Source organism: Passer domesticus, chromosome 10 (genome assembly GCF_036417665.1).
Source record: "Passer domesticus isolate bPasDom1 chromosome 10, bPasDom1.hap1, whole genome shotgun sequence".
Taxonomy (NCBI): domain Eukaryota; kingdom Metazoa; phylum Chordata; class Aves; order Passeriformes; family Passeridae; genus Passer; species Passer domesticus.
The window spans coordinates 5,408,627-5,429,826 of NC_087483.1; the positions used below are offsets into that span (position 1 = coordinate 5,408,627).

Below are 21,200 nucleotides of genomic sequence, written 5' to 3' on the forward strand. Positions count from 1 at the left end.
GAGAGCAGTCTGAAAACAAACTGCGCGCTTCTTCCCTCCCTTCTTCACTGTCTGGAAGAGAATCTTAAATGTTTAAAACTTATTATTCAGTATAAACAGAACAAGACGACTGGGGATAAAAGCACCATATAGTCAACCCAGGACAACCATACAACGCTGTTTCCCTCTGAGACTGTCTCCACTTCTTGCACTCTTAGAGATGAACCTTGGAACACACAATCAATTTTCTGACTACTTCTACTCCAATTAATAGCATTCCATCCCCAAAGGAAAAAGGTAACAGTGTTGAGCACATTCCCTTCCTTATCTTCACATAAGCAAAGAATAAACGATGTTGCACTGACAGATTTAACACATGGACACACACACGATATTATACCAGACTTAATAAACTCTCTAAACCAGCTCCCAATCCAAATTCCAGCCACATTTAATCAATGCCAGTTAGCATACCACTCCTGAACTCTGGGACTCTAACCCACCAAGGGGACGCTCGCCCCTGCCCCGGGACCGTGTAGGTGGGACTCCCTGTGCCACCTGTGCAAGGCACCCATCAGACTTGAACCCACATGGTGTGAATGAGCTGTGTAGGGGGGGGCCTCTGTGTATGACAAACAAGTGAGTATTGCTTTATACCACGGGTAACAAAGGAACAGACAGAACAAATGTGAGCGGTTAGTGATAAAGAGTTTTTCCATATGACATACTTCACATCCTTGTCTGTCCCAGCATGGATCCAGGGTCTGTGGAGGCACCAGTTTCTTGCTTGTGGAATGTTCTACCTCCCCCAAGAGGAAAGAGGCAGCTGGAGAAAGAGCTTGCCAGGCTGCTCTCCATCCTTTAGCAGCATCCCTGGGTGAGTGGAGAAGTCCCAGCCGAGCGCAAATGTGCCAAGGGAACAGCCGTGCTCAGGAAGGCTCGGTGAGAAGGATGATCCAGGAACCATAGGCCTGGCATCCTGAGCTTGCTACCGAGAAAGGCCTTGGAGCAGATCCTCCTGAGGGCCATCCCACGGCATGTGCAGGGAACCAGGGGGTCTGCTGGAAGCTGGGAAAGCTCTGCGGAGGGACAGGGACAGCTGGGGGTACCAGTGGGGTGTTGAGGGCTCCTGTGTGGGTGTTTGGGGGGGTTGGTGTTGGGGGGCAGGTTGGGGAAGGAGTTGTCTGGAAGGGGAGAGGTCTAGGCTGGAATTGGAGTCAGTTTGAAGACAGCATCTGTGGTTTGGTGGAGCATTGGTTATGGAGGGCAGAAAGAATACCTGTGACTATTTCTGTTCATGGTCCTGATTATCCTGCAGGGAAGAAGAAGACTTGCATTCTTTTAGAGCTTCTATTCCTTAAGGGAATGAGGATATTACCATCCGTTCATTGAAAACCATTTGAAAGCAAAGAATGGCCTTCTGTTCACCTCTGGGTAGTGTGATGTTTGTAAAGTGACTCCCTATGCATGACATCAAGGCACATGAGTTGCTGCTTTGAGAGGGGAAGGCAATTTCCAACTCTCATGTTCTCAGGCCATCAAAATTGATTGGGGGAGTTTGCAACTTTTTTGGAACTCCTTGAGTTGAGAAATGGAAAGTGAAGCTTTTCTGAAGTGAGGAGTCTTTAATGCCAGATTCTTCTGTGTCATGACGGTAAAGAGGCTTTTGTGCTGCAGGAAATTACTTGAATGAGAAAACACGTCCAGCATGTAGTAAGAGCTTCTGCCAGACACCAAGTGTTGCAGCAGAGCTGCAGGTGCTGCTGCCAACAGCCCCTGCAGGGAGGAGCACAGCCCCCAGTGCACGTGGGCTTTGGCTCCCTGTGGCACAGAAGCCCCCTGGGGCACAGGTCTCTGGGGCAGGAGAGGAGCAGCAGCGCTGCCAGGGCTCGGGGGGTGGCAGCTCTGCTTGGGCGGGGACTCTGCCACACCTGCTGATGGCAGCACTGCCCGGGCCCCAGGGCTCAGAGCAGCATTGGTGCCCTGGCCCACACGTTCCCTGTGCCTGTCACAGCCGCGGGTTTAGGATGGCCAGCAGCCAGGACGTGTCCCAAGGAGGCCGTGCCAGCTTCCCTGGAAGGCCCCGTGCCCTTGCCAGCGCGGCTGCCTCGGCAGCCCTGGGGGCTCCTTCTGCTGCCCTGAGCCCGCAGAGCAGGGCAGCGTTTGCTGATGGGCTGAGCCCTTCCTGAAGATCCTGTCGGGCTGCCTTAGACACTTGGGGCCAGGGATTCCTGCCAACCGGGGCCACTTTGGGTGGGCTGGGGGCGGCCCCAGGGCAGGTGGCAGTGTGTGCAAGGGCCCTTTGAGACACGCTGCAGCACGGTCACCGTGGCATGGAATGGAGGAATGTGTCCTTTGTGACACGTGGTGACATAGGAGCTGGGGGTGACAAGAACACTCCACACCGCTCGGAGCAGGCGACGGGACAGGACGGGGCAGAGCGGTGCTGTGAGGAGCCCCCGCACAGCGCACTCGTTCCTGCCTGACCTGGAGCTTTTCTGAGGCGTTGTTCCTGCAGCTGACCTCGAGGCCAGCCTCAGGACCTGGTGACCTGTGGCCTTCCGAGGCTTCTGTTTGGCAGTGCCCTCGAGGGCAGAGCTTGGGACTTGGTGCTCCGGAGCTTTTCCAAGGCATCTGTCCTGCTACTAGCTGCAGTCACTGCCATGGAGCAGAGACCCCCAAGAGACCCTAGGATGGCCTGGGTGGAGGAGGAGGAAGAAGGCTCTGGAGCTGACCCAGGACAGGAGACAGAAGAGGTGGTGCCATTCCATCCACCACAGGAGGGTGAGTGGCAGAGTGGGGCCGTAGGACTGGAGCCTGCAGCCAGCTTGGCCCCATGCTGTGGCATATCCCATCCCATCCCGTCCAGTCCCATCCCATCCCCTGGGGACATGCCCATGGACAGGACGGAAGAGGGCCCAGGCAGACACCCCGCAGTGGCCGTGCTCCATCCCCCTGGGGCATCCCGGGGCTGTCCCTGCCTGGGGAGCGCAGGGCTGGGCTGTGTTCTCCGGCCTCTCCCGCAGCCCCTCAGCTCTGGCTGTGCTCGCTCTTTGCCAGATGCAGCCGTGGAGCGCACACAAGAGCAGCAATCCAGCCGTGGCCGCTTCCGCAGAACAGCGCAGGTACCTGCAGCCATGCCCACCTGGGCTGGGCCTGCTGTCCCTGCTCAGCCGAGCACCGTGTGTGGAGCACTCCATGGAACATCCCTGGCTTCTTGCCCTTCTCCTACAGCTCGTTTGCAAATTCATCAAGAGGATTCGTCAGGAAGAGACCATCACCAGGGGCGCTGCGTACAGACCATACTCGCCCATCTTCCAAAGCAAGACCAGTGCTGCCCTGCTGTATATGCTTGTAGAGGAAGATTGTTACCATCCAAAGCAAGTAAGCAGCCTGTGGCCAGCGTTTCATCCTCCCAGGAATGGCTTGGCCTCCCCAGCCACGCCTGCTGGTCCTTGTGAGCCTTTGAGGCCATCACAGTGTGGTGGGATGGGAAGAACACCTCCGGGGAAGCTGGGGACATTGCTCCCTCTGGCAGCTTTAGAAAGTCTCCCTATGCCTTCTCCAGGTGCCCGCCATGGTGAGGTACATCCACCAGTGGCTCCTGGCCAATGATTGCGCTCAGCACAGGCTGGACATGGCCCTGCTGGATCTCACTAAAGCACTGACAAATGACACAGTCATGACGCTCCTGCGTGTGGCCCCGTCCTGTGACAGGTAAGGGCCCAGCTGCCCAGAGGGCTCAGGGCTCCCCAGCCCATCACCCTGCACAGCCTGGCCCAGGTGTCTGAGCAGCAGAGACTTCCAGGGCCCTCTGGCTGCTCCCTTTCCCAGCCCTGGCATGTCAGGCCCCGAGCCTGCTGCCGTGCTCCCTCCCTGCCCCTCAGGGCTCTGTCCCCACAGGGCTGGGCTGCGTGGCTGCTGCTGGCCAGGGGCAGAGGGCAGAGGCAGAACTGGCAGCCAGCTCAGCTCCCAGCGGTGCTGTGTCTGAGAGCCCCCTGAGACAGAGCTCTAACCCTGCAGAGCTGCCGTGGCCATGTGGAAAACCATCATGGGCTCAAGCAGGACTGCGGAGCTGGCACAGTTGGTACTCCTGGATGTGCTGGGGAACTGGCCGGAGCACAGCACGTGCACCTCCGATGGAGACAAAACGGGTGTCTTTGCCCTGGCTGTGAGTTTCTGCAAGTGGCCTTTGCTGGCCCCAAGGCTGCCTCTCCAGCAGCTCTCCATCCTCCTTCCCCCACTGCATCTCCCTGCCTCAGGCGCTGGCCTGAAACCTGGCCCAGGGGCAGCTTCAGGGCCACCAGGCCCCCTGCTCCCCCTGTGTCTCTCCGGCTCTCTCCCTGCCATGCTCGGGCCCTGCCACACGGACACCTCGGCACTGAGCGCTCTCTCTGGGGCTTTGTCCTTTGCAGGCAACTCTGGTGATGTGGAAGATCCTCCAGGTGCCCTGTATCCCCCATATAATGAAGGTGTATTTCCCATGCCTGTTTGTGCACCTGCTCTTCCAAGTGTTCTTCAGCACTCTGGATATGCCAGAAGAGGTGGATACCTTCTGGAATGGATGCCAGGAAGAACACGGCCTTGCCACCAGCCCCAACAGGTGCTCCATCCTAGAGATCCTGTCCCTGCCACGTGGCCTGGGAAGGAGCCAGTGCTCCCAGTGTGACCTGGGCTTTGCTCTGCACACAGCTTTGCAGTGCATACCCTGAAGTCCCTGCTCTGCCTTCTCTGCTGTGAGGATGTGGTGGTGGCAATGGAACGCAAGGGTGCCTGGGACACGCTGCTGTGTGCTGACACCCACCACTATGCCGTGGGTCTGCTGGCCAGGTGAGACCCCCTTCTCCCCATTGCTCCAGCCACTTGTGCTCTGTGCCCAGGGTGCCCCACACAGTCCCTGTGGCTGTGGGCCAGAGGCCCTTGTCACTGAGGGATGGCCAAGCAGACTGGAAAAGGCTGGGAGAGGAGGCTGATCTGGAGCAACCAACTCCCAAATGGCCCAGGGCCCCTTGCTGGGAGGGTGGTGAGGAAAGATGAGAACTGTGTGCGTCACTCCTGGCAGAGGTTTACCCCACTGGCTCAGGGTCTTGTTTCCTTTTTCCTCTTGGCAGAGAAATTCGCCAGTGTTCCATACACTTTTGTTGTGGGATTGCATTCCACCTGCTCAGCCTGCTGAGCAAGGAGATGCCATACTGGGATCTGCCCGCCCTGGCGTTCCTTGTGGAGGTGAGCCTGAAGGCCAGCGCTGCCTGGCTGAGCAGCCTCCCAGCTCTCTGCCCTCTCGTAGCCGCAGCTGCTTGGGACGGTGCCCGTGCCCTGTGCTGCTGCCTGGGCCCAGCCCTGTGCGGTTCCGGGCTCCTGCTGGCCCGGTGCCCTGGCACTGCCCTGTGCCTTTCAGGTCCTCGAGTGCCTGGACTTGAGGGAATGCAGCGACAGCGTTCTGGAGATCATGTCAAAGAACCTGCGGAGCGAGGACGGGGAGAGGCGTCACTTGGCACTCCAAGGCCTCATGGTGCTGGGCAAGAATCCCTTGATGGTGAGAAGGGGGCAGTGGCTGAAGCCCTGCCGGCAGCGTGGGGCTGGAAAACGCTGTCACTTGGGCTTGGTTGGGCTTTGTGCCCCGGGGCAGCTGCTCCCAGCTCTCCTGCCTCCCGCTTCAGCTGCCCAAGTGCTTCGGGACAGGCTTTGGCCTCTAGGCCCTGCTGCTGCAGGGTGGCATTTCACAAACTTGTGTTCCACACAGGCCGAAAAAATGTGGAGCCTGACTGAAAGTCTTGTGGAGCTTCTGCAGGAAAATGATAGCGACGTGATCAGGATGACAATTCTCCTACTCAGATATTTATTCCTGGATAATGGTACCCCAATACCCAGCTCCCTCGCCCTGCAGCTGGCTGAGGCGCTCCTGCCACTCTTTGACCGCGTAAGGCTCTGTGCCCACAGCCACGGCCACTGGCTGCTGCTCGGGCACCATCTCCACTTGGTGCCCTGTGGAGATGCAGGCCTGTGCCCTGCTGGGCCCGAAGCAGCTGATGCTGAGCTCTTTTGTTCTTGCTTTCCTACAGGATGATAGCCAGGTGCAGCTGAGCTCCATGATGGTCTTTCAAGAGATGCTGGAGTTATTATCGGAAGATGGAAAACATGCCCTGAAGTCACCCGTGCACCACAGCCTGCTGCCACTCTACTTCCACTGCCATGAAGAGAATCAGATTGTTGTTGAGGTGAGGACTTGTGGCTGGCTGCTGTCTCCCTGGGAGGGGGCTGGGCTGTCTCCTGTCCTGGCGCCTTGCAGGATGCAGCGTAGCCCAGGCTGTGGCATTGGGATGCTCCTGTGCCCTGGGCTGTGGGGCCATCTCCACGTTTCTGCTGCTCTCCAGTGTTCTCGGGAAACGCTGCTTTGTGCAGCCAAGTTCCTGAAGAGGAGAGATATCAAAAAGCTGGTGAAGGAGGAAAAACTGTGGAAGTTCAGCAAGTGCTTGGTAAGGACAACCGAGAATCCCCAGCCTCAGCCTGGAGAAGGCCCCTGAGCCCGGTGCTCAGAGTGCGGGGCTGGCAGCTGTGCCCCTGCCCGCTGCTGCACCCAGTGGCTGCGCGGACTCTTCTCCAGGCTGCTGTGGGCCCGAGCCGGGTGCCCATGGAGCCCTGGCGCGGCGGGGCTGCGGGGCGGCCCCGCGGCTCCCCGGGCAGCAGCCGGCCCTCTGCCCCCTGCGGAGCCCGGCGCCAGCGGCTGCTGGCCGCGCCTCAGGGCTGTGCGGGCAGGGGAGGCCGGGGCTGGGCGCAGGGAGCGCCCGCCACAGGGGCTGAGCCCGTGCCGAGCCTTCCCTGCTGCTGCTCTCTGCAGCTGTCAGAGGACACGAGCCGAGCGGCCGAGCAGCTGCGCCGGGCCCTGCGCTACCTGGAGAGCCCCCAGGAGCCCCTGCGAGAGGCGGCCATCAGGTTCATGGGTGAGCCACGAGGCCGGGCTCCCTCTCCGGCCCACCACAGCTCGGCCCCAGCCCCGCCCGCTGCCCCGGCAGCGCCATCCGGGCCCGGCGCCGTGGAGCCCCGCCTGGCCCGGGCGCTGCTGCCGCCCTCTGGCAGCCGTGCCCTTGGGCGGCAGCGTGCGGCAAGGGCCCGGGCTGAGCCCTGCCGGGCCAGCAGGGCGTGTGGCCGCAGCGCTGGCAGCGCCGCTGGCAGGGAGCTGTGCCGCTGCCACCCTGACAGGCTCTGTGTTCACAGGGATGGCTGGGCGGCGCCTGAGGAGGCAGCCAGGAGAGCTCCTGCTGATCTACACTGGTGAGTGAGGGCAGCGGGCTGACAGCAGGAGTTGGCGGGTGAAGACCTGCAAGCCCTGCCCCAGGTGTGGAGGGCTCTGCTCCCTGTGTGGACGAAGGCTGGTCTGGGTAAAGGACACACAGATTTCAGGGCCATGTGGACGATCCGTAGCCAGCAGCTTCAGGCTGATCCCCTTGGTCCCTGCTCCCTCCTGGCCATGGCAAGAGCTGGCTGGGATGGCCCTGGCAGGGGGCTCTGCTCGCATCCCCGCAGGTCCAGGTTCTGACTGTGGCTCTGTTCCTTTCTCTTGCAGCCCTTGAAGAAATGGCCAATGACATCAGCCTTGCCAGCGGAAGCCTGGCCATTGAAACATTGTGCATCGTCAGGTCGGCAGAGTGGGCTCCAATCTCCAGTTTCCAGAGGCTGCAAGATCAGCTGCGCAGGGTGTGGAAGGCTCGACCGCGTCTGTCGTGTCTCCGCAGGCTGAGCTGCTGGAGCTCAGGGGAAAATTGATCCCAGAGGCTTTTTTTCTGGGCCCCCCTGAGTCATCAGGAATTTTTTTTTTCTTCTAAAATGTTCTCGTTTTAGTTTTCTTTTACTATGAAAATATAGAATGCGATATAATACACAGACTCCCGGATCTCTCTTATTCTCCCCAGGGTTCGCAGCGCATATATGAGGAGGGGGAAATGGTGCTTGAAGTCAGCGAGCTGCCCAGGCGTGCAGTGCTGCAGGGACAATGGCCAGAAGCCCCTTGGCCTGTGGTGGTTCTGCTGAAGCCTTTGTGCTGCCGACAGAGCGGGTGGGCAGGGCCGCAGCTGCAGGGATCCCTGCTGGAGCGGTGCCTGGAGATGGCCACAAGGCCTGTGGCAGGCAGGAAGCACCATCCGTGTCCTCCTGGCCGTGTGCTGCTGGCTGCATTGCTGAGGGCTCCCAGGTGCCTCTGGCTGGGGCTCCTCTGGAGCTCCTGTGGGGCTGCGGCGCTGCTGCCGAGCAGCTTGGCCGGGCTGGGGGAGAGCCTGAGGGGCTGGGGCACTGGGAAGCCCTGAGCAATTGGGTGTCAGAGGCCATGAGCAGCCCCCTGGCAGCTACCTTGTTCCTGACAGACGGCTGCTCTGGCGCTTCCTCAGTGAGCGGTTGGAAGGAACCCCTGGCATCAGGTGTGGAACCCTGGTCCCGACCTTTCAGGGCTCTGAGGCCAGGAGTTGTGGGGCTGGGCGTGTGCCCTCCTTGTGCTCGCGACTGGAGCTCGTGGCCCCTCAGCCTTAGGCACTGAGCTCCAGTGCCTGCTTGCCGAGTCTTGTTCCTGTTGCCGTGGGGGAGGCTGAGCTCTCTGGCTTTAGGCAGGATTGAGCCAGAGGAGCAGCAGCTCTGAGCACAGAGGGGCCACAGAAATGTACTCCAACAACGATCCTGAAGCCATCCTGGTATGGAGAAGGCAAGGATGTCTGTGTTTTATTACCCCCTGTGACAACTTGTCAGTAGATAACACATCCAGCTTGCCAAGCACTCAAAGGAGCTTTTTGTTGTCAATGTGTTTGTGGGAGGCAGGACGAGAGAAGAGATGAATCTGACTCCATATTTCTTAAGAAGCCTGATATTATATTAATGATATTAATTATATTAATTGCTTATGTTATGTTATGTTATGTTATGTTATGTTATGTTATGTTATGTTATGTTATGTTATATTGTATTATATTTTATTTATTATATAAAAAATGCTATGCTAAAGTTATACTAAAAATAATAGAGAAAGGAATACATCATAAGGCTAGAAAGGAATGCATAATAAAAAGCCATGGCAGGCCAGAATCCCGACACAGCTGGACTGAGATCGGTCATTAAGTAAAAACAATTCACATGCTGGGATATTCTCCAAATCACATTCCAAAGTAGCAAAACAGGGAGAAGCTAAAGCTTCCCAGCTTCTCAGGAGAAAAAATCCTGGTGAAGGGATTTTTCATAAAAATATCACAGTGACAATTTGTGACTTTACTAACAGAGCAGGATGTGATTTCATCTATTACCTACCAGAAGCTGTGTTACAGAGCCTACACGTCAACTTTTCTCCAACACCAATTGAAAGGAACATGACCATGGTCCAAAACCTGTAGGAACATCATGGCCTGCACACACTGCTACAAGAGCAGAAAAAGAAAAGCCAGAAGACACTGATCAGTGGCCATGACAGCATAGAAAAGACACATCATGTCCGACAACACATGAAGAGGGATGGAGAGAATCACGGGTGGGAAAAGGTGCTTGGATGATCCCCAACTGCCACAGGCTTTTCCAACCTAAGCTACATCCTGCAGTTGTGATGCTGGCACTAACTGGGATTGGGTCTGTGTCAGTACTTGCAGTGTATGTAAGAGTGTGGTACCTAATCCAGCAATCAAGAGAACAAACTTGTCCAAAAATACAAAGGTTGAAGGCAGGAAAAGCAATGTGTTTGTTTTGCCAGAACCAGATGCTGTGTTTTTGTTCAGACATTCCATTTAGTTTTAACATTTTGATAAAAGAACTGATTGGCTCCAACACTGAGCCCAGAGCCACTACAGAGACTGACTCAGTGGGGTGGGTATTTGCTTGGTTTGGCACTGGGTGCGTGGGGGATTGCTCCTCCATGAGAAAGGGATTTGTAAAGGATTCTCAAAACCTGACTGAAGGCTCACACAGCCTTGTACATCTGTTTGCAGCCTCTGAGATAAGGTGTGCTGACTTAGGAAGGCCATGGAAGAGAGATAACATTGTTGAGAGAGAGAGCTTGAACTAGAAGCAAGTTTCAAAAGACGGTCTTGCAAAAAGACCAGGCATTTTGGAGAACTGGAACTGTGAAGGACACATTGTAGCAAGACCACATGGGGTAAAATAAAAGGTGATTGGTGTTAGGAGTACTAGCAGCATTGTGTGGCAAAAGCTAATAGGCTGGAAAACATTAATAAGGTATTGTAACCAGGAAATAGGGTGGCTTCTGATAGAATGGCATTAAGTTTTACAGCTCTTATGTCTCACCCTTCTATGAGACTGGGAATGGAATCAAATGTTTCAAAAGGCCTCTCAGCTGCCCCATCTCTGCAGAGCTGGGACTTTCCAACACTCCTCCTAACGCACACACTCAGCACTTTGCACAGCACAATATATGGTTACGTTTCATGCATATTTATTGCATTCCTCGGTTAGGAGTGGTTATACAAATTCCTTCTTGGAAGTCATTAATATCATTAGCATATATGATGGCAAGTTCAGTGTACTCTGGTGGTCCCACTAAGGAAGGCTCCAGGTCTTCCTCAGGGGTCATTCCAATGAAGGCCGACAGTCTTATTTAGGCTACACTGATCACCCTTCTTTCCGAAGCATGCGCAGACCTTCTTTGTCTGGTGCAATGGTATCAACACCCTCTGTTCCTCTTATTTTAAGAAGGCACGTTCTGTTCCTCTTAACTTAAAATGGCTGAAGCGCTTCTCATTTTTCAGGCTTCTGCTTAATATTTGCTGACAGCCCAGAGGAGTCAGTGCCAGAGGCGGCCATCAGGTTCATGGGTGAGCCACGAGCCCGGGCTCCCCTGCACATCCCGCCCTGCCCCACCCCAGCCCTCTCTGCCCCACCCAGCCCCACCCTTCCCCACCCTACCCAACCTCCCTCCGCCCTGCCCTACCCAACCCCATCGTGCTCCGCCCAGTTCTGCTCCACCCAACCCTGCCCCACCCTGCCCCACCCCACTCCACCCTTCTATAAATTTTCTGCTGACAAATCTTATGGCTACTGCTGAATTGCACTTCTGCTCTCTCTAAAACCTGCCTTTTGCAGCTTTCTGTCCTAGGGAGATGTTATGATGCTTGTATCCCGAGCCGTGTGTTTTGTTTATGCTGGCTATTATTTTCTGTGCCTTCAAGACTGGCTCTGAAGAATGAAGTTTTGTTTTGGTTTTTGTTATCAGCCTGCTTCCCCACGGTTGGCGGGACACAGATACGGGCCAGCACATAGGGCGGCTTTTGATGTTAGCTTTGCTTTTTGCTTTTGCTCTTGCTCTTGCTGCTGCTTTGCTCCTGCTTTGCTCTTGCCTTTTTTGCCTGTTAGTTAGTTTAGCTAAGCAGTCCAAATTTTTACCCGGACTGTTTTTCCTTTCGCTTATTTTGGAGCCACTCAAACCTGCTCCCTACTGGCACCTGGGAAACACCAAGTCTGGACCTTGTGGTCTGTAGCAGCTATTTCCAGCAAGGAGGGACTGATAACAGAGCAACTACTCCCAGAAGAGACTTTCCTAATTTGTGATCTTTTTCAGAGCAGTGAAACAGTATTGTCATCAGGTATTGTTCATTTTGTGTGCTAGGGGGTGCTTTGCCTGTTAAATAAACAGGTTCTTTCCACTTCTCTCCGAGGAATCCTTCCCGAACTGATTTGGAGGAGGTGGCCATGAGGGTTTGCCTTCTGGAGGAGCCTCTACTGGAGGTTTTCTCCGATACTTGCCCTAAACCAAGACACTTTCCCAAAACCCTCTGATTTTAAGGATTCTGGGGCTAAGCCCGCCCCAAGCCTTCCCTGCTGCCGCTCTCTGCAGCTGGCAGAGGACACGAGCCGAGCGGCCGAGCAGCTGCGCCGGGCCCTGCGCTACCTGGAGAGCCCCCAGGAGCCCCTGCGAGAGGCGGCCATCAGGTTCATGGGTGAGCCCCGAGGCCGGGCTCCCTCTCCGGCCCGCCGCAGCTCGGCCCCAGGGCCGCCCGCTGCCCCGGCAGCGCCATCCGGGCCCGGCGCCGTGGAGCCCCGCCTGGCCCGGGCGCTGCTGCCGCCCTCTGGCAGCCGTGCCCTTGGGCGGCAGCGTGCGGCAAGGGCCCGGGCTGAGCCCTGCCGGGCCAGCAGGGCGTGTGGCCGCAGCGCTGGCAGCGCCGCTGGCAGGGAGCTGTGCCGCTGCCACCCTGACAGGCTCTGTGTTCACAGGGATGGCTGGGCGGCGCCTGAGGAGGCAGCCAGGAGAGCTCCTGCTGATCTACACTGGTGAGTGAGGGCAGCGGGCTGACAGCAGGAGTTGGCGGGTGAAGACCTGCAAGCCCCGCCCCAGTTGTGGAGGGCTCTGCTCCCTATGCAGACGAAGGCTGGTCTGGGTAAAGGACACACAGATTTCAGGGCCATGTGGACGATCCGTAGCCAGTAGCTTCAGGCTGATCTCCTTGGTCCCTGCTCCCTCCTGGCTATGGCAAGAGCCGGCTGGGATGGCCCTGGCAGGGTGCTCTGCTCGCATCCCCACAGGTCCTGGTTCTGACCATGGCTCTGTTCCTTTCTCTTGCAGCCCTTGAAGAAATGGCCAATGACATCAGCCTTGCCATCGAAAGCCTGGCCATTGAAACATTGTGCATCGTCAGGTCAGCAGAGTGGGCTCCAATCTCCAGGTTCCAGAGGCTGCAAGATCAGCTGCGCAGAGTGTGGAAGGCTCGGCCGCGTCTGTCATGTCTCCGCAGGCTGAGCTGCTGGAGCTCAGGGGAGAATTGATCCCAGAGGCTCATTTTCTGGGCCCCCCTGAGTCATCAGGAATTTTTTTTTCTTCTAAAATGTTCTCATTTTAGTTTTCTTTTACTATGAAAATATAGAATGCGATATAATACACAGACTCCCGGATCTCTCTTATTCTCCCCAGGGTTCGCAGCGCATATATGAGGAGGGGGAAATGGTGCTTGAAGTCAGCGAGCTGCCCAGGCGTGCAGTGCTGCAGGGACAATGGCCAGAAGCCCCTTGGCCTGTGGTGGTTCTGCTGAAGCCTTTGTGCTGCCGACAGAGCGGGTGGGCAGGGCCGCAGCTGCAGGGATCCCTGCTGGAGCGGTGCCTGGAGATGGCCACAAGGCCTGTGGCAGGCAGGAAGCGCCATCCGTGTCGTCCTGGCCGTGTGCTGCTGGCTGCATTGCTGAGGGCTCCCAGGTGCCTCTGGCTGGGGCTCCTCTGGAGCTCCTGTGGGGCTGCGGCGCTGCTGCCGGGCAGCTTGGCCAGGCTGGGGGAGAGCCTGAGGGGCTGGGGCGCTGGGAAGCCCTGAGCAATTGGGTTTCAGAGGCCATGAGCAGCCCCCTGGCAGCCGCCTTGTTCCTGACAGCTGGCTGCTCTGGCGCTTCCTCAGTGGGCGGTTGGAGGGATCCCCTGGCATCAGGCGTGGAGCCCTGGTCCCGACCTTTCAGGGCTCTGAGGCCAGGAGTTGTGGGGCTGGGCGTGTGCCCTCCCTGTGCTCGAGCCTGGAGCCCGCGGCCCCTCAGCCTTTGGCACTGAGCTCCAGTGCCTGCTTGCCGAGTCTTGTTCCTGTTGCCGTGGGGGAGGCCAAGCTCTCTGGCTTTAGGCAGGATTGAGCCAGAAGAGCAGCAGCTCTGAGCACAGAGGGGCCACAGAACGGCCCTCTAGATAAAGGGCATTCCTGGCATTCCCAGGGCATGAGTGTGTGGGGGGCACCTTCATGGTTCTACGCTGGCTTTGTGCTGGGCCACCTCCCTTTGTACTTGTCTTTGCTTGTCTCTCTTTGTATTTTTGGTATTGTGCTTGGCCGTGCAGCTCCTTTGGCTGCCTGCAGAGCGGGGCAGCCCTATAAGGAGGGTGAAAGGCACTGTCTCCAACATCTCAGTGGGGAAATGGAGCTCTCCCGGCCCTCAGCCCACCCTGTAAGCAGAGCAGAGCCTTTTCCCCAGCCCAGGCAGCTTTCTGCCTGCTGCTGGCCCCTGGCCACCATGACCCACTGCACTCGCTCTGAGTCCCATACAGGATGGCTGGTGCCTCTTGATTTGCTGATGATACGTGAGGGTCACTGAGGGAAAGATGGGTGTCCCAAGTGATGCTGAGGGCACACATGAGTCACTGAGCAGACCTGAGGCTTCCCCAGCAGCTTGTAGGTGCCTTATGTGTCACTGAAGGGAAGGCAGATGTCCCGTGTGTCGCTGAGGTGTCACTGAGGTGTCATGACTGTCTCTGAATGGCGTGCAGATGCCCTGCATGCCACTGAGGGGATGCGAGAGTCCCTGAGGGGAGCCGGGTGTCAGTCGTGTCCCTCAGGGTACCTCGGTGTCACTGAGGGAGTGTGAGCGTCACTGGAGGGGGACACGGGCACGGCGCGTGTCGCTGAGCGGACATGCCGCTCGCTGAAGGCAGCCAGGGCCGCTGAGGGGACGCGGGCGTGCCCTGAGGGACACGGCAGGGCCGGGCGGGTCCCCGCTGCGCCGCCGCCGCCCACTCCCCACCGCAGGGAGCGTTTCCCGGCCAGGCGCGGGCGGCCCCGCCCCGCCGCTCCCCTCAGCCCGGGCGGGAACTCGAACCCGCTGTGTCCAAGCCTCGGGGCGAGGCCCGGGCGGCCTTGCAGAAGCCGTGTGGGAGCTGCCCTGGGGCTGCCCTGCGCTGCTACACACGGGGCAGGATGGGGCAGCGCTGTCTCAGGACTAGGGAGCGTTTCACTGTGTGAGGGGTAACGCTGGAGAGGCTTAGAGAGAGAGAACTTCATGGCAGAGGAATTCTGGAATTACCTGATGTGCCCTGTAGGGCATGGCATAAACATTTGGGGGTTAAAGATGAGGTAATCACTGGACAGTGAGAATAATGAAATCGGAGGTAATCTGCTGAGGACATGTAGTGGATGTTTAAGCAGGAAAATTTGAGGTGATCTCTAGGAGACAAAATTACTTTTGAGGAAAATTCTGAGTAATTTCTAAAGGGCACATAGAGATAATTATGGGACCAAACCTGAGATAAATGTTAGGGGAAAGAAAGAACACTTGGGGGGTAAAATCTCAGGTTATCTGCCTTCCCACCACCTCGTCCCTTGCCCCAGCAGGGGAGCTTTGCCCTCCCTGTCCCCAGCCAGCCCAGCCTGGCACCTCAGGGCTGTCCCCAGCCTCCTGCTGAGGCCCGGCCTCGAGGGCTTCTGCCGCAGGCCTGGCAGACGCTGTGGGGAAGCGCCAGAGCAGCCGGCTGTCAGGAACAAAGCGACTGCCTGGGAGCTGCTTGTGGCCTCTGACACCCAGTTCCTCAGGGCTTCCCAGTGCTGCAGCCCCTCAGGAGCCTCCTGTTGTTCTGCCAATTGAAAGAGGTGATTTAAAGGCACCTCACCGGAAATAATGTTTTTATTGTACTGTGAATACTAAGGATCTGTAAGATCATGAATTGCTCATTCGCTTATTACTGCTACGGCCAATAGAGCAAGAACTAAATGATCTAAGTTTTCTATTAATCCAGTTGTTGCTGGAAGGGTCCCATCTCTCAGTCTCAAAGGTATCCCAAAAAAATCACTTGCAATGCGTTCTATAGTTAGCTGTCTAAATACATAACCATTGCAAAGCAAACACATCCATTGTCTCTCCTTTTCTTCCCTTTTAGTCACCCTCCACCATAAATTAAAGCAAAGTGTGCAAACAATACATATTCATGGTTGACACCTTAAACCATGTTTACGGCACTCCCACCATTTCCCTTGTCTCTGGACACTTTCAACAACAGGTGTTATCAGTCTCAGTTTCTGAAATTGCAGTTCTGTAACCAATTCTATTAATGTCACTTGCGGTGACTCCGGAGGAAGTCTTCGATCCTTCCAGGCCATTCCCACTGACTAAGAAGATGTCTTATTCTTTTCCATCTGTGTTCTTCCGCCTCCGGGTTCAAGGGAATTGTGGTCGGCAGCCACTCCTGAATCCCTAGTTCATTCTTCATAAATCAGGGTTAATAAAAAAATCAACTTAAATCCTACCATATTCTCACATTACTCTTGTTACTATGTCATAAATGACACTCTTACTCCAGTTTTCTGTAAGAAAAGGTCTGTCTAATTTCAAATCCTTCTTAATTTTACTTTTAAATCCCCTGGTGTTGAGACAATTTTCCAATCAGGTATTGGGCCTTTCACTCGTGAAGCATGTGTCCAAGCCCTTTCTGCTGCTCCAACTGCAGTTTCCGTGGTCAGGAGAACTAAAAATGGTCCCTCCCACCGTGGCTCCAGGCTTTCTCCCCTGCATCATGTGATTAATACATAATGTCCTGGTGGAATAGAATGGATTGGAAAATCCAGGGGAGTTGTTTGAGCTAAAACCCCTTTTTCTCTTAACTCCTTTAAATTGTTTGCAATAGTTGTTATATATCCCTGGATGGTTCTATCCCCAGCTAACGAGGGGTCCATTGTCATACCCTGAGGATAGGGCATTCCATATAACATTTCATATGGTGAAATCCCGGTCTCAGAATGGGGCTTCGTTCTGATATTTAATAAAGCCAAAGGGAGACACTTGGTCCATGGCAATTTAGTTTCCATCATCAACTTAGTTAATTGTTGCTTAATGATTTGATTCATCCTTCAACCTGTCCTGAGCTCTCGGGATGGCATGGAGTATGATATTCCCAGGTAATTCCCAAGGCCTGACTCAAATCCTTAATTATCTTAGAAGTGAAATGTGTACCCTGGTCTGAATCAATAATCCTCACTAATCCAAATCTTGGAATTACATGTTCCAACAATATTTTAGCCACTGTTTGAGCTGTAGCCTGAGCCACGGGAAATGCTTCAACCCACTGAGTTAATTGATCTATTACAACTAACAAATATTTCCACCGGCCCACTTTAGGCAATTCCGTAATAAAGTAAGCCTGGATCTTTTCAAATGGCCTGTAGGCCATTTTGCATCCCCCAGAGGGAGGGCTTCTCAACACCTTTTAATTCACCTTCTGACAGGTGAGACACCCCTGGGTAATTTGTTTACCAATTTCAAATATCCCTATTCACCCATAGAATGTTAAAAAGTGATCACAAAATGCCCTTGTTTCCCAGTGTGTCCGTCTGTGCAAGTTATTGAAGATCTGACGTGCCACTGGTTTTGGCATCATAATCCTACCATCAGGAAGAACCCATTTTGCCTCTTTCAATGTTGCCTCTAATTTCCTTATGGCTGCCAGCTCTGCTAGCGAAAAGCATAGTGTCTCTTGCTGAATTTCTGTTTCTTGTAGGGTCATGATTTCAGTACCCCTTCTCCATAGGGCAGCTCTTTTTGCTTCTTCATCAGCTAGGTTATTTCTTCTGACTCTAATATCCCTCCCTCTCTGGTGCCCCTTTACATGAGCCACTGCTATTCTCTTCGGACCCTTTAATGCTTCAAGTGTCTGAACTATCAATCCCTCGTGTACTAACCCTTTTCCTTGAGGGTTTATAAGACCCTTTTCTTTCCAAATTTTTCCAGAAGTATGTACTACACTAAAAGCATATGTGGAATCCATATAAATTATCCCTTCTCTCCCTTTTACTATTAATAATGCACGGAGTAATGCACACAGGTCGCAAGCTTGTGCTGACCAGGATGGGCTAAGGAGACCAGACTCCTTTACCTCAAGCTCTTCCCCACTGATTATAGCATAACCTGATTTTCTTTTCCCCCTCACTCCCTGAGAAGACCCATCTATAAATAACTTCTCCCCACCTTTGTAACTCCTGCTCTCCCAAATCTGGATGTATTTTTGTTTGTAACTCTATAATCTCTATGCAATCATGTACCAGGTGTTCCCCTGGATCCCCATAAAGAAATTGAGCAGGGCTCTGCACTTGTGTCTTTTCAATTCTAATTCAGGGGAGGTAGTCACAATAGCCTCATATTTCAGTATTTAGCTATCTGATAGCCATTTCTCAGCTTTTTGTGTTAAAATTCCCCTAAGATTATGAGGGGTATATACTTCCAAAGGCACCCCAAAGGTTACTTTCTGGGCCTCTTCCACTAGCAACGCAGTCGCTGCCAAAGCCTGGAAACACCTTGGCCAACCTTTACTAAGTGGATCTAAGAGTTTTGAATAATACCCCACTGGTTTCTGACTTCCTGCCCAGTCTTGACTCAGCACTCCATAGGCTGTGTGCTTGGCTGTATTTACAAATGACTGAAAGGGTTTGCCCAGATCAGGAAGACTTAATACAGGAGCCTGCAACAGAGCTTCTTTAACCTCTTCCAATTTTTTCTCATCCTCCCTAGTCCACTTAAAATGGTTTGTAGACAATTTTTCATAGAAAAATTTCACTTGTCCACTAAATCCTTCAATCTACTTTCTACAATAACCCAAAAGACCTAAAAACTATCTTATATCTCTTTTTGGTTTTGGGGATCCCATGCTTAATATTCCTGAAACTCTTTCAGGGTCCAGCTGTTTCTTTCCCTTACTGATCCAATGACCTAAATACTGACTTCTGACTCCACAAAGTGTAATTTGGATCTGGATACTTTTAGACCATTCTCACCTAAAAAATTTAGCAAATCAATAGTACTCCTCCTAGTTTTCTCCTCAGTTTCCCTTGCCAATAACAAATCATCGACATACTGTAACAGCTTCATTCCTTTGGGCAACTCGAAAGATTTCAAGAGATTTTCTACTGCTCTCCCAAAAAGATTGGGTGACTCCGTGAAACCTTGCGGTAGCACCGTCCACCTAAGCTGTTCCCTTCTACCTGTATCCAGATCTTCCCACTCAAAGGCAAAATAATCTCTACTGCCCTCATCCAAAGGGCAAGTCCAAAAGGCATCTTTCAAATCCACTACACTGTACCAGGTGTAATTAGGGGGCAATTGACTCAACAAAGGATACGGGTTAGCTGCTATGGGAAAATGAGGAATAGTTCTTTGATTTATTGCCCTTAAATCTTGAACCAGTCTGTAGCTCCCGTCAGATTTCTTTACCAGTAAAATGGGAGTATTATGGGGTGGCATGCAAGGTTCTAATATTCCTTGCCGTACTAAATTTTCAATTACTAGTTTTAATCCCCTCTGCCACTCCAGTGATATTGAATATTGCTTCACTCGGATTGGTATTTCTGGATTTTGTATTTCAACTTTAATGGGTGGAATGTTCAACCTCCCTACTTCACCTGAATGCCAAAAGGTATTATTGATTTCCAGACTATCCTCTTCAGATAAAGAATATATTTTGAGTTTTCCTTCACAGGGTTTTATCTGTATTCCCAAGGCTATTACTAAATCTCTGCCCAACAAATTATTCTCAGCCTCCAGTAGCAACAATAAATCACTCACTCCAAATCTGTCATCTGTCTCTATTTGCACCCCTTTAATTACAGGAAATGGAAAAGCCTCATTTTAAACTCCGATTACTGGAATTTTCTCGCCTCTAATCTTACATCCCTGTGGTAATTTCCTTACTGTTGACCTAGAAGCTCCTGTGTCTACTGAAAATATAATTTCTTCACTATGGGGACCTATTTTTAACTTTATCAAGGGCTCTTCTGGTGGTGTTTCAGTCCCCTTCACTATAGAGAGCCTCTGACCATCCTAATCTCTCTGAAAATTTTTCTCATCTCTCTGCTTTTTCCTACAACTTTTTTGTAGGTGTCCCTTTTTATGACAATAAAAACAGGTGGGTCCTGTACCCTTAAAAGTAGGGCAAGAATTTTGTAAGTGTCCCTTCTTGTGGCAAGAAAAGCACGTGGGTCCTGTATTTCTAAAAACAGGACCCGACGTCTGCTGTTTGTTCTTTCCTGAGGGTTTTTCTGTATTCAAAGCTGCCTGCATTTCTTTAACTGCTGCCACCAAGAGTCTTGCATCTGCCCTCTGCTTCTCCTCATCTCTCTTTACATACACCTTCTGTGCTTCTCTCAGGAACTCCTGAAGCCCCCTGTCCTGCCAATCTTCTCGTTTCTCCAGCTTCTTCCTGATGTCTCCCCAAGATTTTGTCACAAACTGAGGTTTCAAAAGAACCTGCCCAGCTGCAGAATCAGCATCTATACCTGAATATAATTGCAAGTCCTCCTTTCATCTCTCTAACCATGCTGCTGGGGACTCATCCTTTCTTTGATGCTCACTCAAAGCTTTTCCCATATTTTGCCCCCTGGGCATTGCTTCCCGAATTCTTCGAATAATTATCCACCAAAGATCATTCACATTCTGCCTATGCCATTCATCCTGATTATTCCAGTTTGGATCCTGAATAGGACATTTCTGATCACCCTGCTCTGGTCCCTGATGTTCTCTGTCCCAAATCCGCATCCCTGTCTCTCTGATCACCTCTTTCACTCTTCTCTGGTAAACAAAATTCCTAGGATAGATGTGGCAGAGAGAATAGGGACAGGCGATCTGAAGATCTCGAGCTGTCACGGAAACCCGATAGGGCCCCTCTCTCCCCTGAGTCCCAGAGATAAGGGATAGCCACAGGAAAAGAGGCCAAGAATGTAACCCCTCCTAACACGGCCTCTACCCAGTTTCCTTACTAAACATATAAGGCAAAAGTTAGACCCCAGAAAGGAGAAGGAGAACCAAGGGTATATATACCGAGGAGAAAACCAATAAAGGGCTCTTGGACCGTCTATCATATTGATGTCTGTGTGTCCTTAGCCCGAACGGCCCAAAAAGCATTGGGTCGTCGTGCTGCATTTCCTTGGAACCAGGTCGTCACGCCTTATAAGGCAACAGATAGACTGCAACTCCACCTAGCTATATGTGTTTGGTGCCAAAAACTCATCCAACTATTTTGCCTCTCCAACAGGGTCCTCTATCATCTCACCCATCTCCTTCTTATTCTCCCTGACAACCCCTGTATTTATGAGAGCACTCACATAACTAATAGGTGGTCCCTGTCCTGCATTTGCCATTGGAACCTCAATCCTGCCTAAAGCCAGAGGGCTTGGCCTCCCCCACGGCAACAGGAACAAGATTTGGCAAGCAGGCACTGGAGCTCAGTGCCTAAGGCTGAGGGGCCGCGGGCTCCAGTCTCGAGCACAGGGAGGGCACACGCCCAGCCCCACAACTCCTGGCCTCAGAGCCCTGAAAGGCCGGGACCAGGGTTCCACGCCTGATGCCAGGGGATCCCTCCAACCGCCCACTGAGGAAGCGCCAGAGCAGCCGGCTGTCAGGAACAAGGCGGCTGCCAGGGGGCTGCTCATGGCCTCTGACACCCAATTGCTCAGGGCTTCCCAGTGCCCCAGCCCCTCAGGCTCTCCCCCAGCCCGGCCAAGCTGCCCGGCAGCAGCGCCGCAGCCCCAC

General features: G+C 53.6%; 1 protein-coding gene across 1 annotated transcript; it reads left to right on the forward strand.

The window, feature by feature from the left end:
- Positions 1-3,661: 3,661 nt before the first annotated feature.
- LOC135309321 (maestro heat-like repeat-containing protein family member 7) lies at positions 3,662-20,622 on the forward strand. Its single transcript, XM_064435472.1, has 13 exons — positions 3,662-3,696; positions 4,003-4,150; positions 4,395-4,582; positions 4,672-4,809; positions 5,091-5,205; positions 5,378-5,515; positions 5,723-5,899; positions 6,042-6,197; positions 6,354-6,455; positions 11,795-11,836; positions 12,320-12,335; positions 12,521-12,593; positions 20,553-20,622. The coding sequence occupies exons 1-13, from the start codon at positions 3,662-3,664 to the stop codon at positions 20,620-20,622; spliced, it is 1,398 nt and encodes a 465-aa protein (XP_064291542.1).
- The last annotated feature ends 578 nt before the right edge of the window (positions 20,623-21,200 follow it).